This window comes from Ipomoea nil, unplaced genomic scaffold, assembly GCF_001879475.1.
Source record: "Ipomoea nil cultivar Tokyo-kokei standard unplaced genomic scaffold, Asagao_1.1 scaffold0869, whole genome shotgun sequence".
NCBI lineage: Eukaryota > Viridiplantae > Streptophyta > Magnoliopsida > Solanales > Convolvulaceae > Ipomoea > Ipomoea nil.
In genome coordinates, this window is record NW_017617297.1 from 923,495 (window position 1) to 939,371 (window position 15,877).

General features: G+C 32.5%; 1 protein-coding gene across 1 annotated transcript; it reads left to right on the plus strand.

Annotated features, from left to right (window-relative positions):
• Window positions 1-546: 546 nt before the first annotated feature.
• On the plus strand, window positions 547-9,843 carry LOC109178789 (protein S-acyltransferase 24-like). The gene is made up of 13 exons (XM_019328349.1): window positions 547-1,075; window positions 1,630-1,770; window positions 3,680-3,792; window positions 4,272-4,351; window positions 4,433-4,596; window positions 5,251-5,389; window positions 5,507-5,606; window positions 6,947-7,004; window positions 7,365-7,442; window positions 7,522-7,620; window positions 7,793-7,871; window positions 7,991-8,139; window positions 9,200-9,843. Exons 1-13 carry the CDS (start codon window positions 782-784, stop codon window positions 9,623-9,625), a joined length of 1,920 nt encoding a protein of 639 aa, XP_019183894.1. The 5' UTR covers window positions 547-781; the 3' UTR covers window positions 9,626-9,843.
• Window positions 9,844-15,877: the final 6,034 nt, after the last annotated feature.

Below are 15,877 nucleotides of genomic sequence, written 5' to 3' on the forward strand. Positions count from 1 at the left end.
TCAATTGCTCATAATTGCTTGAGTTACTTAAAAAGGTCTGGATGAATGGATAAAGCATAATTTTCGTACTTTAATAATTGATTATTGAAGCATTGTTATATTTAGTTCTAATATTTTAATATATTACATCCTTGATTTTTATTTGTTTAGCACAATTAGTTTTATGTTTAAATTTGTGTTATTTTTATCATTTAATAAAGAATGCTGTAATTTATCATTTAAGCCTTTACCCAAACATGCAACTTATCTCTCTCATAAACTTTTTTAATTAAAAGATTAAATTGCATATTAATTATATTTAGTAAATCGTAAAATAACAAAACTTTTTAAAAGAAAAATTAATTGTAACAAGTAAATAAAATATAATGTGACAAAATTAAAAGAATTTTGAATATATATATAAACAGATACTACATTATAACAGAGTTAGTATTACTAAAAAAAAAAAGTTTTGAGAAACATGACTGGGAGGAGGGTGCTTAAAGTAATTTAGGGAAGAAGAGGGTGTGAGAGCAGAAATAATTATTGGGGCTTCGATATGTTAGTCGGCTTCTGTTATCTGGGTGGGTACGTCATCCTCAGCCAAGTCAACCCCTCTCTCCGCCACCACAATTCCCTCTTCTCTCCTTCCTGGAAAAGCCCTACACAGCTCCAACCAAACTCTATTTCTATATTCATATTCAAACCGTATGTAGTATACCACTATACGCATTGATTGAAATTCAATACTTTGAACTTTGAATCTTTCCAATTCAAAGCTCAATTTCCCCGCGGGTTCTGTATGGCGTCGGAGATCGAGGTCGTTGAGGAGGTCGAATACAGAGATCGGGGATCTGCGGCGGCGACGGCGACGGCGACGACGTCGAATAGCGGAGTTGCGTCCGGCTCGGTGGTGGAGGAGGACAGCTTGAGGAACGATGTTTACACGGCTGCGGCGTACGGGGACATGGAGAAGCTGCAGAGGTTGGTCGAGAGCGAGGGGTGCTCGGTTTCTGAGCCGGATGGCCTCGGCTACTACGCCCTCCAGTGGGCCGCTCTCAACAACCGCATTGCGGCTGCGCAATACATCATTGAGGTCTTTTAAGCTTCTCAGTTTTGGAAGATAATATAATAACTCTGTGATATGATTCATTTCCTAAACCTGATCCCGCTTTGTTACGCTCCTTTTTGGGGAACCCTGTGAACCTTTGTATTTTGTGTGATTGTTTGAAATAGAGAAATATAATACTTGATTTACCGAATCTGAAGAATGTATGCTTTAAAAAAATTGCTACATTCAAAGTGTTTTCCAGAAAATGCAAATGTGGATATTGCTGAAGAGATGGTTGTAATTAGACATTAAATAATTTAAGTTACATCAAAATCAGCATATACATGCTACAATGCTAGACATTGAAGTTAATGACTCCATTTAACAATGAGACAATGATTTTATGCTGCCAAAAGGCCTGTTCAAGGTTTCTCTTTGTGCTTAATAATCTGAAAATAACAAAAGTTAATATGATATTTTTGGACGGATGAATTTTAGTGCCTTTCTTTTGTAACTTTGTTGTGAAAGTTTTGTTTTGCTTTAAGTATATACATACTAAGTACTGCCAATTGGCAATTGCTTGGTGTTACAATTGGCAGCATGGAGGAGATGTAAATGCTGCAGATCATACAGGGCAAACAGCATTGCACTGGAGTGCAGTTCGGGGTGCAGTTCAGGTTGCAGAGCTTTTACTCCAAGAGGGTGCTCGGGTAAATGCCGTTGATATATATGGTTATCAGGTATACTATACTTTTGCATATATTTTATTTTTAGCACATGACCCTTAACAACTAAAGTTTTCCCCCTAAACAAATGCTTTGAATTGTTTTAAACTCATCCATTGGGTATTTTGTGCTTCAAATATGTCCTGATTTTTGGATTGGATACAATCCACAACCATACTCCATTTTCTGTGATCACCTAGGTTCTGTTTACTTTCGTTCTCTGTTTTCGAAAATTGAAATTAAAAACTTGTTTATGAGTACTTATTTTCGAAATTCATTCTCTACTTACTAAATTAAATATGTACTATATACATATATTTATAAGTTATATGTATAGAAATTATACAAACCATTCTGCCAATTAGGGGTGTTCAATCAGTTAACTGAACCGTTTTAACCGAGTTTATAAAACTTTAATCGTTAACCGAACAGAACTTTGTATTACCGAATTAACCGAACTTTTTTAAACTAAAGTTTTAAATCCTAAAAAGTAAAAATAATAACTATAATAATAAATTCATAAGAAAATATACAAAAACAATATCATAACAACATTACAAATTTATAGGGATTTTACATATTAAATTATATATTTATTTATTTATATATATATATAAAATTTTGGCTAACCGTTTGGTTAATTCGGTTAACTGAAGTTTTGCACCGAATTAACCATTAACCGAAATTTTAAAAAACCTTTAACTATTCCGAACCGAAAAAGTTCGGTTTAAAAATGGTTAACCGAGCTTTGTCGGTTCGGTTGGTTAACCGAAAATTTACCGAAGTTTGCACACCCCTACTGCCAATAGCCCAATCTAAATCCCTAATCCCATTTATATGCATATAAAATATAAATTATACAAAACATTCTGCCAAGTGCCATTCATTCTGCCAATAGCCCAATCTAAATATCCAATAGCCCAATAACCCCAATTCAATTATACAAAACACAAAACACAAATCTGAAATCCCTAATCCCTTCCCTTATTCCCTTCTCACACTCACGCAGTTTTGCCGTTCCCGCCTTGTGGCCTTCTCGGCTTCTGCTTCTCGAGTTCTCGCCTTCTCCAATCTTGGCTTTCCACTTCTCCGACTCCATGATGAAGAAGAGAAAGGCGCCAAGTTCAGACTACCGTCGCCCACCCACCCTGGGCTTGTCGTTGCCAAGTATGGAGTACCGACTCCGAAGGATGAGTGATTGAGGGGAGTTTGAGGGGAATTGAACCTGTGAGAGGGTGGTTGTGAAAGAGAAGAAGAAAGTGAAGAAGAAAAAAGTGAGGGTGGTTGTGAGACTGATATAAAGTGCAGAAGAAAGTGAGAAGAAGAATGAAGAAAGAAGAAAAAAGATGCTGCCAGGAATCGATGCAAGTATTTGTTATTGTTCACCCGTGATTTCCAAATCTGAGAACATGTTTTGAGTGTGTCTCTAATTTCTTCTAAAATGGAGAATTGTTCTCAACTTTGAAAATTGGAAAATAGCATAGTATACGCGTTTTCCTGTTTTCAATTTTCAAAATTTCAAAATTTCAAATTTTCTTGAAAATTTCCTGTTAGTAAATGCCCTCCTAATTTTTCACTTCCCCAAGATTCTAGGTGCACTTAAAACAAGTTCAATGCACAATCTAGATCCACCTTTTATGGCATATTTTTCAGTTTTAGTTTACTTTTAGGTACAATCTTGATTTCAATTGTTCTAATCAGGACTTTAAAATGCTTGTTTATCATTCTCTCTACTTGTGCCTTTCTTGGTTGAATTTTTTTGGATCCTTCACTAATGATTTTGGTGCTTGTGCTTTTCCTGTTTCCTGCTCTCCTTGCTATTATTTGATATCTAGATAGTAAGTGGTGGGACTTAGATTCTATGATCCTTAATCATCAAACTTTTGATAATAAAAGGACTATGCAAATATGCAATTGCTTGCAGGCAACACATGTTGCTGCTCAATATGGTCAGACAGCTTTTCTTTATTATATAGTTTCGAAGTGGAATGCTGATCCTGATGTTCCTGACAATGATGGGAGAAGCCCTTTACACTGGTATATAATTTTAAGCATTGCAATTTATATGTAATTGTTGTGTTGGATTAGCATGTAGTACATTGTCTTTTCAACTCTTTGTATCCTGCATAAAGTTTTGCATTTTGAACATAATTCAAATCTAGTGATTCAATTCCTTTTTTCCCTTTTATTAAATTTCTAAGAGGGAATTAAAATGTAACAAATTAAAAAATGCATGTATTTCTTTACTTTTCATCTTTATGTTCTGGTCCAGGTGGCATGTTTTTTCCCACTGGACTCTGAACTTTCTGGAAATTCATATCAATGCCACTATTAATGCAGACAATACTTAAGCAATGGTTGTATGTTCTGTAAAATGAAAATAGTATTATTATTTGATCACTTATTCTAGGGTGTTATTTTATGTGTTTTATCTCCTCTCTCTCTCTCTCTCTTTCTTTTCCCTTTTTCCTCTTTTTAATTAGATTTTCATGTTCTTTTTGTCTGGGAAACTCTAGGGCTGCATACAAAGGCTTTGCTGATTGTATACGTCTGTTGCTATTTTTGGATGCATATCGGGGACGGCAGGATAAAGAGGGTAATTTAAAATACTTAGTTTTCTGTTGGTGGACTTTCTAAAATTCTTGATAGAATTGCTTCTTACCACCTTCTACTCTAGGATGTACACCTCTTCATTGGGCTGCTATCAGGGGTAACCTGGAAGCATGCACAGTGTTAGTGCAGGCAGGGAAGAAGGAAGACCTGGTAGTGACTGATCATACTGGTCTTACACCTGCACAGCTTGCTTCTGATAAAAATCACCGACAAGTTGCTTTTTTCCTTGTAGGTATTCTGTAATTTAATGATTCCTTTGTTGCCACAGAAGTAATGTTTTACTGCCCAGCATCAATATTTACTGGTTTATGTGACTTTCATTTCTTTGTTCCTGATTTCAAGCTGTCCCAATTTGTATCATCTCCAACATATTCAGTTTGGCTTCACCTGCTAGACTTTTTCTCCCACATTTTTTTTTTTTTCATTTTATTTCATTACTTATCAGCAACTTTATAAATGCACAATGTTCATAAGCAGATGGTAAAAATTATTATGCACTTAACTTACAAATATACTAATGTCTATAAAGATCAATTTTTGTCATTTCTTACTTACACATCCCGACATCCCTTATTCATGATCTGATTCTAGCAAACCAAATCTTTTTACTTTGACTCATGTTCTAATAATTGATAGCTTAAATTCATTTTATTATTATTATTGTTGTTGTTGTTGTTGTTGTTGTTGTTATTATTATCATCATCATCATAATTTTCTTCTTCATCATTATTATTTTGCAAATTGTTTTAAACTCTCAGCTTATTGTAAGTTTGTTTCGATGTTTGGTTATAAGATGAGATAGTTTGGAGTGGATGTGATTCTTTGTGGCACAACTTTCTAACAAAGATCCTAAATGTTTCTTGGACAAATGTGGTTATGCAGGGAAATGCTAGAAAGTTGTTTGAAAAACGTTGTGATGGGAACAGCCAGCTTGGGAAAATTTCAAAACTAGGCTTTGCTCCTATACTATGGTGTATAATTTTTCTACTACTTGTAACATATATCCATTCAGTCATCATGGGTAATTTTTCATGCAAACTTTTTCTTGTTTGTGTTTTTATTAAAACTAATTAATTACTTTGACATGCAAATTAAATTCAATATTTACAATCTTCTATTTCCTATGTTTGATTCACAGCTCCTGCTCTACCAAAATTAACTGCCGGTGGTGCTTTATTTGCATGGTTGGGTGTTTTCGTTGCAACTTCTGGACTAGTTATGTTTTATAGGTGTAGCAGGTATAACTCATGACCTTTTGTTGGCTATTCATTGAAGAGCAATGCTTACATTGTGGCAGTGGGATGAAATGACTAACTTAACCATTTTGCATTTTTCATTTTATAAACTAGTTGTTAAGCATTCATCTGCTATCATTCTTTGTGTGTTCTTACTTCCAATGTCAAAAATTTGTTGTTGCTGACTCTCTAAAACAATTCTTCAATTAATTTTCTTATGTTTCAACTTAGAAAAAGAACATTGCTTCCTTTTTTTAAGACAAAAAGTGGGTGTATTTATTTTAAAATTTCTATAAAGTCTCACCAAAAGAGGGACTGTAGGAATAAAAGTGGATGTATTATTTATGCTATGTGAACAAATTATGAACTTATTATTCATACATTTTTGCCCTAATGAAAGAATTCTCCTTTTATTCTGTTAAACACCTTTCCCTTCCCTAGATTTTGTCATTTTGCAGTGCTGGGTCTTGTGAAATACAACTAATTATACATTTGGTGTGCATATTTGCTTCATGCTAATTTATTCATTTTTTACTTATGGTTTCACCATTTATAATCAGAAGAGCAAATACCAATTTTGGTCCCACGAGTATTAGCAAAATGACAGTTTTGGTCCACATGTTTAATTTCTACCAATTTTCATCCACGACTATTGTTTTAGTACCAATTTTCATCCACGATTATAGTTTTAGTGTCAAAATTCATCACACCGATCACTCATCCGTTTAAGATATGCCGAAATGTGAAATTATTAAGGGCATTTTCTTCCTTTTCAAATTAAGTTCTCAATTTGGGCATGAATATAGGAATTTAAGCTCTAAGATCGATCCTAATTCACAGTTCTCCTCCTCAAATTAAGGTAGGATGAAGAGGAGAACCGCAAATTGAGATCGATCTTAGGGTTTAAATCTCATTATTAATGCTCAAATTGGGATCTTAAGTTGAAAAGGACGAAAAGATACCCTTAAAAATTTTAGATTTCGGCATGTCTTAAACGATTAGGTGACCGGCGTGATGAATTTTGGCACTAAAATAATAGTCGTGGATGAAAATTGGTACTAAAACAATAGTCGTGGATGAAAATTGGTAGGAATTAAACATGTGGACCAAAACTGTCATTTTGCTAATACTCGAGGGACCAAAATTGGTATTTGCTCTAATCAGAAACATCCGTCTACTTCATTTTTAGTCTTGCTCTCTGTGGCTCATTTTGCATCATTATACCCTATATAAAATAGGAACTTTGCTGCTATTTTTTTTTTGGCTGTGAGCTTGTTCAACACTATGTATCTCAAGTTCTAAACATGCTTATTGATTTTTGAATGTGTTGTCCTTGTTTGCAGCAACGACCCAGGTTACATAAGAATGAGCTTACATGATTCACATGATACAAAAGATGATGTAAGTTTGCTTCCATTTCTTTTCCATTAACACCTGCATGCCCATTGACCACCACCCAAACCTGAAAGCGGGCTATGGAATGGGAGTAAAAACTAACCTACAACAGAACCATAACTAGAAAGGTCCATTATCCTCATTTATGAAATATAGCCTTGGTCACTTGAAATTACAGCTATGCAAAGTTCTTTTGTTACAAACTTAAAACTATGACTGACATGATTTTTTTTCTCCTTGTCTGAGGTTTTCCTTCTCAGGATTTCATCATTGTTAACTGCAAATAACTACATTAGAATTCCTTATGAGTATTTTTTTAAATTTCTGGTTATACTCTGAAATCTCCATTTTGTTATGTTATGTTAGGAACCATTATTGAAGCTTGAAATGAACCACCCTGCTTTGGTTGCTGGAAACTGGTCTCAGCTTTGCTCCACATGCAAGGTACTTCTAGTTCTTTATTTTCTTCTCTTTTATCATCTCTCTTTGAAGCTTTCTAATGCTTTATTTGCGGTTTCACCAGATTGTCCGTCCTCTTCGTGCAAAACACTGTTCCACTTGTGATCGTTGTGTGGAACAATTCGATCATCATTGCCCTTGGGTATCTAATTGCATTGGCAAGGTGCTTAAAAAGTTAAAATTGAGTCCATCCTTTTCTCCCACTATAGTTCATTGTCCTTTAAAAAAAAGCCCAGTTGATTCCCTATATTGTAGCGTCCTATAGTTTGTAAATATTTAGCTCTTACATTTTTTTATTGTGACTTGACCAATTGCTAATGAACTTTCTCATTCAGAAAAACAAATGGGATTTTTTCTTGTTTCTTGTTCTTGAGGTGTTGGCTATGTTAATAACTGGTGGAGTCACTCTTACAAGTAAGACTTGTTTTGTATTTCCTCTTTATGTTTTATAATGCTAGGTTTCTAGATTTTAATGACTAGAGGAACTTTATTTCTGGGATTTTATGGGAACTAAATACCTCTCAACATTTCAGGAGTCTTGACTGATCCAGTGTCCCCATCTTCTTTTGGTGCATGGTTAAACCACGCTGGTACTCAGCATATTGGTGCTATAATTTTTTTACTTGCAGATTTTTTCCTATTTTCTGGTGTGACAGTCTTAACTGTGACTCAAGCTTCTCAGGTTTGTTTCTTAGTTTTCTGTGCATTCTAATACCAAGTTTAACACACTAATATTTGAAATACCAAGTTTGTTTCCCTTCACTATGTGCAACATTGACTAAAATATGTTTTCCCTTGCTATGTTTGAAAGCATCCTTTACTGTGGGAAAAAAGTTGCATGCTTAATTTGCATATTCTTTTCTTAGAAAGTTTTGCAATTTTGAACTATGGTTCCAAAAACAGGGGGAGTGAAACTTATGAACTTAAGCACTCTGGGCTAATTTTAAATGAATAAATAATGAGCCATTTTGTGTTTTTGTTTTTGTGTTATGATTTAGTTTTGAGAACAAAAAATCAAAGAGAAACTAAACGCTTAAACATTTTTTAGTTTCATATTTTGGTTGTAATGTAATGGGTGAATTGGTGAAGGTGGGATTTGTATGGCAGATGACATGGGTAGGTGGTATACACCCTTCTTGGTTTTTTTTTTTTTTTTTTCTTTTGTGTGTGTGTGTGTGTTGGGGGGGGGGGGGGGTGGGGGTGGGGGTGTTAGAGATGATTAGTGAAAGGTTTGATTGAAATATATATGTGGGACAGGATACATAGAGTCGATGGATGGTGGGGTGTGTGGGCTTTCATCAAAAGAAGTCTGGATGGTTGAGATGTTGAGTGGGGTAAGTATATGGTTGATGTGGAGTTAGTCATGATACATGATGTGGATGTTAGGTTGTTTCAGAGAGATGTGGAAGGCTACTGGTTGGAGTGGGTTTGAGGTGGCGGGTTGGTTAGGAATGACATAATTGTCACTGTTTTTGTTTTCAACAAAGGCAAATGTTTAGAAAATAACTTTACCAAATTTACCAAACACTGTTTTTGTTTAGCAAAAAGTAGAAAACAGGAATAAATGTTACTAAATGACCAGATTTTTTTTTAAAAACATTTGTTTCTTTTGTCAGTGTTGTCTTCAGAACTATTTTCATTCAACTTTTAGCAGCTTGTTCATTTACTGACCCGATTATTTCTCAACGTTTACCCTCAACTTTCGATTCTACTTACTACTCTTTACCCTTTCTGTGGTACAGATTTCTCGCAATATTACAACAAATGAAATGGCAAATGCATTGCGCTACAATTACCTCAGAGGGGCAGGTGGTCGCTTCAGAAATCCGTATGATCATGGGTGTAAGAAAAACTGTTCAGATTTTCTGATAAATGGGTATAATGAGGATATTGAGTGTAGTGAAGAATCAGGTGAAGTGGAAGGAATTGGGATGATACAAATGGCTAGTTCAGCCCTGCAAAACGGTGCCTGCCATTCTCAACAGACCAATGGAAACGACCATGTAGTTATCAATGTGAATAAGAACACCACGAGTAGCCATCACAATCATGTTCACTCTTCTCACTGTAATCATCATAATAGTAGCAAAAACAAAACTGAATCTGTACCGTTGGGATTGGGTAGCGGCTTAGGGCGAAATGCTGGCCGTACTGCGGTTGTTTCATGATTGATGCTGCACCATTTTGGTTGAGAATGCCTCATTCATGGCTGCTGTTGTATGTCAGTAGGTAGACATGTTTAGGTTTAGTAATTTACTATTTTTTTTGGTCAGCTCGTTTCCTATGTTCTCAGAGTCCGAGATTGTGAATGGCAAGAACATGTTTACATTAGAGCAAATGAGCTAAATATTTATGATTTGATGGTAGTTGAGGCTTTGCGTTTTGAGATTTAGCTTCTTTCAAGTGAAGACAAATTTGCAACGTACTTGATTAAAGAAAGAATCAACAAGATCTTCACTCTTTTTCTTTGCAAAATTGAAATTCATTTTTTCACATCTTGGATGCAATTCTTGTCTTTAATGTACTAGGATTAAACATAATAATAGACTTCCTGTATCAAATGTAACCACAGGGAGACGAATTATTGTATCAACGGGATGATAACTTATCTTAAATTTTTGTACTGTAAATTATGTAGATGATGTTGGTAATACCTAATCTAAATTAATTAACATGCACTTGATGTGTATAGTAATTTGTTTCACCGTTGCTTAACGATTAATTGTTGTAACGCTAGTTTTAGGCCTGATGAACTGAGCTTTTTCATCGAAAGACAGTGGGGAAAAAAAATAGATAAAATGGTAATCGGGAAAATCACAATTTTAGTCTCTCAATTGTTTTTCCACTGTCAAATGTAGCTCTTAATTTTCCAATTCTTCTGAGGGATTAAATTTATGATTTCCTCATTTTAAAAATTTCATCAATTTAATCCTCGGAAGGTTTAATTAACAGTTAAGAAATAATTGAGGAACCAAAATGGTGATTTCTCCATTGTAATATTAGTCTCAAGCTTAGGAATGGGGTGTGTGGCGAGTACCAATAACAGGTAGTAAATAACAGGTAGGAATGTTGCATGAGTTTTAAATTATTTTGTTTAAATGTTCAATTTCTACTGGAATAAAGAGCTACATTAGAGTGGTTTGTGAACCCCTGCTGACATCCAGAAGCTCCTTCGACAAGATGAGCTGAGAATTCTGGGTGATGAGAACATTGTTAGGGTCAGATACTGACCTCGAGTGTACCTCTCCATTTCTTTGAAAAAAAAAAAAGAGCTACATGTGTTAAGCTTAGGATTTTTTTAGTACTATCAATAATTGTTGCATGTAACTTACAGAGTCAATGCCCCATCACCGAAATTCAATTCTGTGACCTTCCTTCAAGAAGAGTCACAAAGATACTAACTGACCACCAGTATTAAGCTTAGGATTGAAATTACAATTTTATTCTTTTACGGTTTTTTTTTTTTTTTTTTTGAAAAAAAAAAATTATTAGAAGACTAAAAATGAGATCACTGCAATGTCATTTTTGTCCCTCAATTTTAATAAAATGACTTTTTTTTTTTTTTTTTTTTTTTTTTTTTAATTGTCCTTGAGTTTTATTTGGGTTAGGATAAAAATTACTCTATACACAATTTAGAGACAAAAAAAAAAAAAATCACATTGCAAATAATCGAGAACCAAAAAGTAACGAGATATAATTGTGCGGCAAAACGTAGGGGTGTTAGTGTAGGCTGGCTCACCCACTACAAGCAACAAATTTCACGAGTTAACTTGCAAGCCGGGTAGTGGGCTAGTTTAAAATAATAATAATAATAATAATTATATGGCATGGTATATTATTTTTTAATATATAATTGGGAGAAGATATAAATTTTAATTTATATGTCATATGTTTTAATGGATAATAATATTTTATTTATAATCACACTTTGTATTCATTTTTTTTAATATGAAAGTGTAGTAGTGTACTAGTTTGTATTGTATTCAATGAATAATAATATAGATGCTATAACTTAATCCATATTAATATTTTAAAAGTATATAAAATTATAAATACAAGAACATCTTTAAAAAAATAAAAAAATAAAAAAAAAAATGGCCATCGACATGCTTCTTTGTAGGCCGAAATATTTTTTCCCTAACTTGCCCCACCACAGATCAGCAATGCGGCAAATTATGCTGTGAAACAAGATAGACACATTCTAAAACAGCGTCATTTTGATGGAAAACGATATTGTGTCAATTAAAAAAAATTGATTTCTTTCGCCGTTAACGGTGTCTGTCTTCAGGAAGTCTATGTTCATAATTACTTAACTCTATATTCATAATTTTTAAACTCTAGAAGTCTATGTTCATAATTACTGAACTCTATGTTCATAATTATTGAACTGCATATTCACAATTATTGAACTCTATATTCACAATTACAGAACTCTATGTTCATAATTATAGAACTCTATGTTCATAATTTTTGAATTCTATATTCATAATTCTTGAACTCTATATTCATAATGTCTCGCTGAGTTGTTTTGACAATTTTTTTTTTTTAAAAAAATTTCTTATTGGTAGAGAAAAACGGTGCCACTAACAGCACCCACTGTTATTCCAAAATTGCCAAACGGCGTTGTATTGGAATCGTGATCACCTTACAAGATGGACACAGTTCCACTGCATAAGAATTGGAGCAATGCTTATTAGGTGGATGATTGTTCATGTAGCGTTGTAGACCATGTATAAGGTATATTATTTTTATCAATAGAGTACATTATGTTTATATGTAAAAAATAGTATGAAAACAATTTAAGGGGTTCATTATTAAAATACACAAGGTTTATTATTTGGTATTATATTCTAGGTTCATTTCTATTGGACATGAGATTCATTATTTGTAAAGCATAGTTGGACTTATTCGGCACACCCTATCTCCCTTTACTTAGAAATATGATATTCAGTAAATTTAAGTTCACTATTTGAATGCATAAAGTTCACTATTTATATGCATAAAGTTCACTATTTGTGAATGTGTTTTGATGCATGATCCACAACAAAATTGATCACCGCAAAGTAGTCCAAGACAGTCTCAACCCACTTTAATACCCTTAACAAAAAGTACTATTTTTTTTTTTTATAATTTAAGAACAAAAATCTCGCCAAACACCTTGTGTTTAAATGACATGTAGCGATTCTTCCATAAGGGAAGTCATGAGATGATTGAGATCGAACCTTAGTAGAAGTAGTGCTAACTCTTTGTACTTCAATAAATTGAGAAAATATAAATGAACAGATACTACAATGTAATTCAATTTTCTTTTTAAATTTATAAATCACAAACAAAAAACCTACTAGACTTGTTAAACCAAAAGTAAAATTACTTTTTAAATTTGTCTTGTCTTTTATTTGATTGCCTCTCAAAAAAAATTTAAAAGTTGGTGCATTTAATGTGGACTGATTAGAAATTTAAGTTGATGAAGAAATACTTTAATGATTCTTAGCCAATGCACTTTCATCCTCTTTAATCATATCACATACTTTGGAATTTGGATTAGTTTTAATGTTGGGTAAATCCTTTGAAGTTCTTAATCCTACCTTCCCATTCTAATCACAATCACCATTGAAAAAGCCAAATTGCTTGGTAGACTTTATCCATAACATATATGATGCATGATTGATAGGACAAATTAGTGGCCGGCGTGGCCAAACCAATTTTACTATCAACAATTATTTAGCACTCTACACGTGTACCCAAATCGCCACACTGCACTACACCTGTTAACAAAAACAAAGGCAATGATGTTATGTTCCAACATATATAATATGTATTGCTACATTCTCTCTCTCTCTCTCTCTCTCTCTCTCTTAATACTAGTTACTCCGTTACAATGTAGCATATGTTCATAATCACTTTCTCAACTTTCTAGTCAATACTGTCTCCACTGAAAATCAAATAATTCATAACCTTCATTTAAAAGAGTCACTTTGTGTTACTAGATCCATTTTTCAGTCTAATTTGTCTATTCTGAATGAAAAGTATTACTTGGAGACTCAAATTTTACTTTATACTTTTATTTATTTACTCAGTTTGAATGTTGATTTTTTTAAGACTCACATGATAAAGATAATTTATCATCTCTTATCACATCATGGAATAAAGATTGGGAATTCATGTAATAGAACTTATTCTAAATATGCATTTGAATGAAGGAAAATGTTTATTAGGTGAGTGAGGTTCACTTTTAATTTAGACTGAGTTAAAAGAGATTGAATTCTTCTAGTTGACGAGATGAATTCTGTATATTTATATATTCAAAATGAATAACAGGTAAATGATATATTTATTTTCAAACTGTACCGGTTTGAAGCTTTGAAAAGGTTTAAAAGAGTTTTTTTGTTTCACGTTAAAAATAAATATGAGTTTCAATTAATATAAATATATTTTCACTTTTAAACAAATTTGAAATATATATTATTTCAAAAAAAAAATTGAAATATATTTACTCACTAGGAATCTATATACTCCGTATTAATTTTTTCAAATTTATTACTATTTTAATTGGATTTGATGTGACTTAGGGATATTCCCAATAGAAGTAGTCACGGTTGAAAATTATGAAATTTTCGACCACCTGAAAGTGATCTTAAATCAAGTCGAAAGTCTTGTTCCGACCATTTTTGGTATTCGGAAAAATTTTTGTTGTTATTTTCGATCACTTTTTACTTTCGACTTGATTTAAGATCACTTTCAAGTGGTCGGAAATTTCATAATTTCCGACAATGAGTGTACTTCATAGTGAGGTGGCGTATGGTTCAAACACTTGGTAGTTGGTAATGGTAACATATTTATATTTTATATAGAAAAAGTCTATATATCCCTCTCTCTCTCTCTCTCTCTCTATATATATATATATATATATATATATATATATATATATATATATTACTATGTTATATCCATAATCAGGTGAGAATCATGCACCAAGTGTGAATATGATTTCCTGTAAAAAATAAGAACTGATCTTGAATGTCCATTAAAATCGATTAACGATTGAAGGTTTAGTAAAAAATACTTGGTTATTTTTATAATTAATGAAAAATTTGGATGGTTCATTTTATAATTATTACAGATTTGAAAGTTTAGTAATGGTAAAATCTTAACATTTGATATCTCAAAATAGAAGGTGTGAATGTGTCCACACTTTTTACATTGGAATGTGTACACTTTTTATATGTGTGTGTGCGCATGTAAATACATATTAAAGTTCCATGTTTAACGCATGGACAATGATATATTTTTTTTTCTTATTTTTGATTCCATTGTCAAAAAATAAGGGATAAAAATGGAGATCAGATGCATTTTATAATCACTAAATAATTTTAATTTAATAATTAGTAGAATAGCGAAAGTAGGTAAACATAGTAATAAATATCATTCATAGTAAGGTATAATAGATCCCAACCAAACACAAATTAAATAAATCTGTAAGATGATCTTGCATAATACTTATTTTAAAGACATTTTAGTCTAAGTTATCTTTTTAATTCCTTTGTGTGTCCTAGAACACTTTGTGATAAGACTTGTAGGCCCCCTTCATAAAGTGATTGGCTTGGCGGAAAGTTTTGTGATATTCTATTTCACAATATCATATATAGTTTCTATGATTCCATGTTACAATTAAAATCTTTAATTTAATTATAAGATTCTTTGTCATTTTACATATATTATTTATGATTCCCCTTAACTCTAGTGGTTTTCCCTAACTTAAGAGCTTGGTTTCATTATATTTACAGTATAACACTATGACAAGACTAAACATATAATTCAATAATAATAATAATAATAGAGAAATAATAAATTGAAAGTTAAATATGTCGTCATGAAATCTTAAATATAAACAAAATATAGCGAGTTAATGGACTAAATTTATCACTCGTTTAACAATTAAATGATCAAATTTGTAAAAATCAAAAGAGATGGTCTAAATTTATAACTCGAAAATAACTGAAAAATTAAATGTGTAATTTCTCTTAATACATATAAATCTACTACAATTACAACAATTCAAGTGGAAGTAGGGGAGCAAGAGAGATAATCTTGCTTTTAATTAGAGGAGTAGAATATAATATAATGTTGATGGCCGGTATGAATTGGTTTACTTAATTTGTAGTAGGTAAAACGAGTGGGTGTAGAAGACATGTAATTTGTAGTTTGAATTGGTATGGGTAATGGGTATAGGTATAATTGAACTGTGGGAGAATTATTTCTAATCTAATAAATTTTATTATAAGTTGGTCAGATGTTGACTTGATAATCACAATGTATCAAGTTTGATTCTTTATAAGAACTCTCTATAATTTATATATTGACATTGTTGGTTTAAGTTAGTTAATTACCTCGTGGTCCTTTGTTGGATACGATTGCACTTT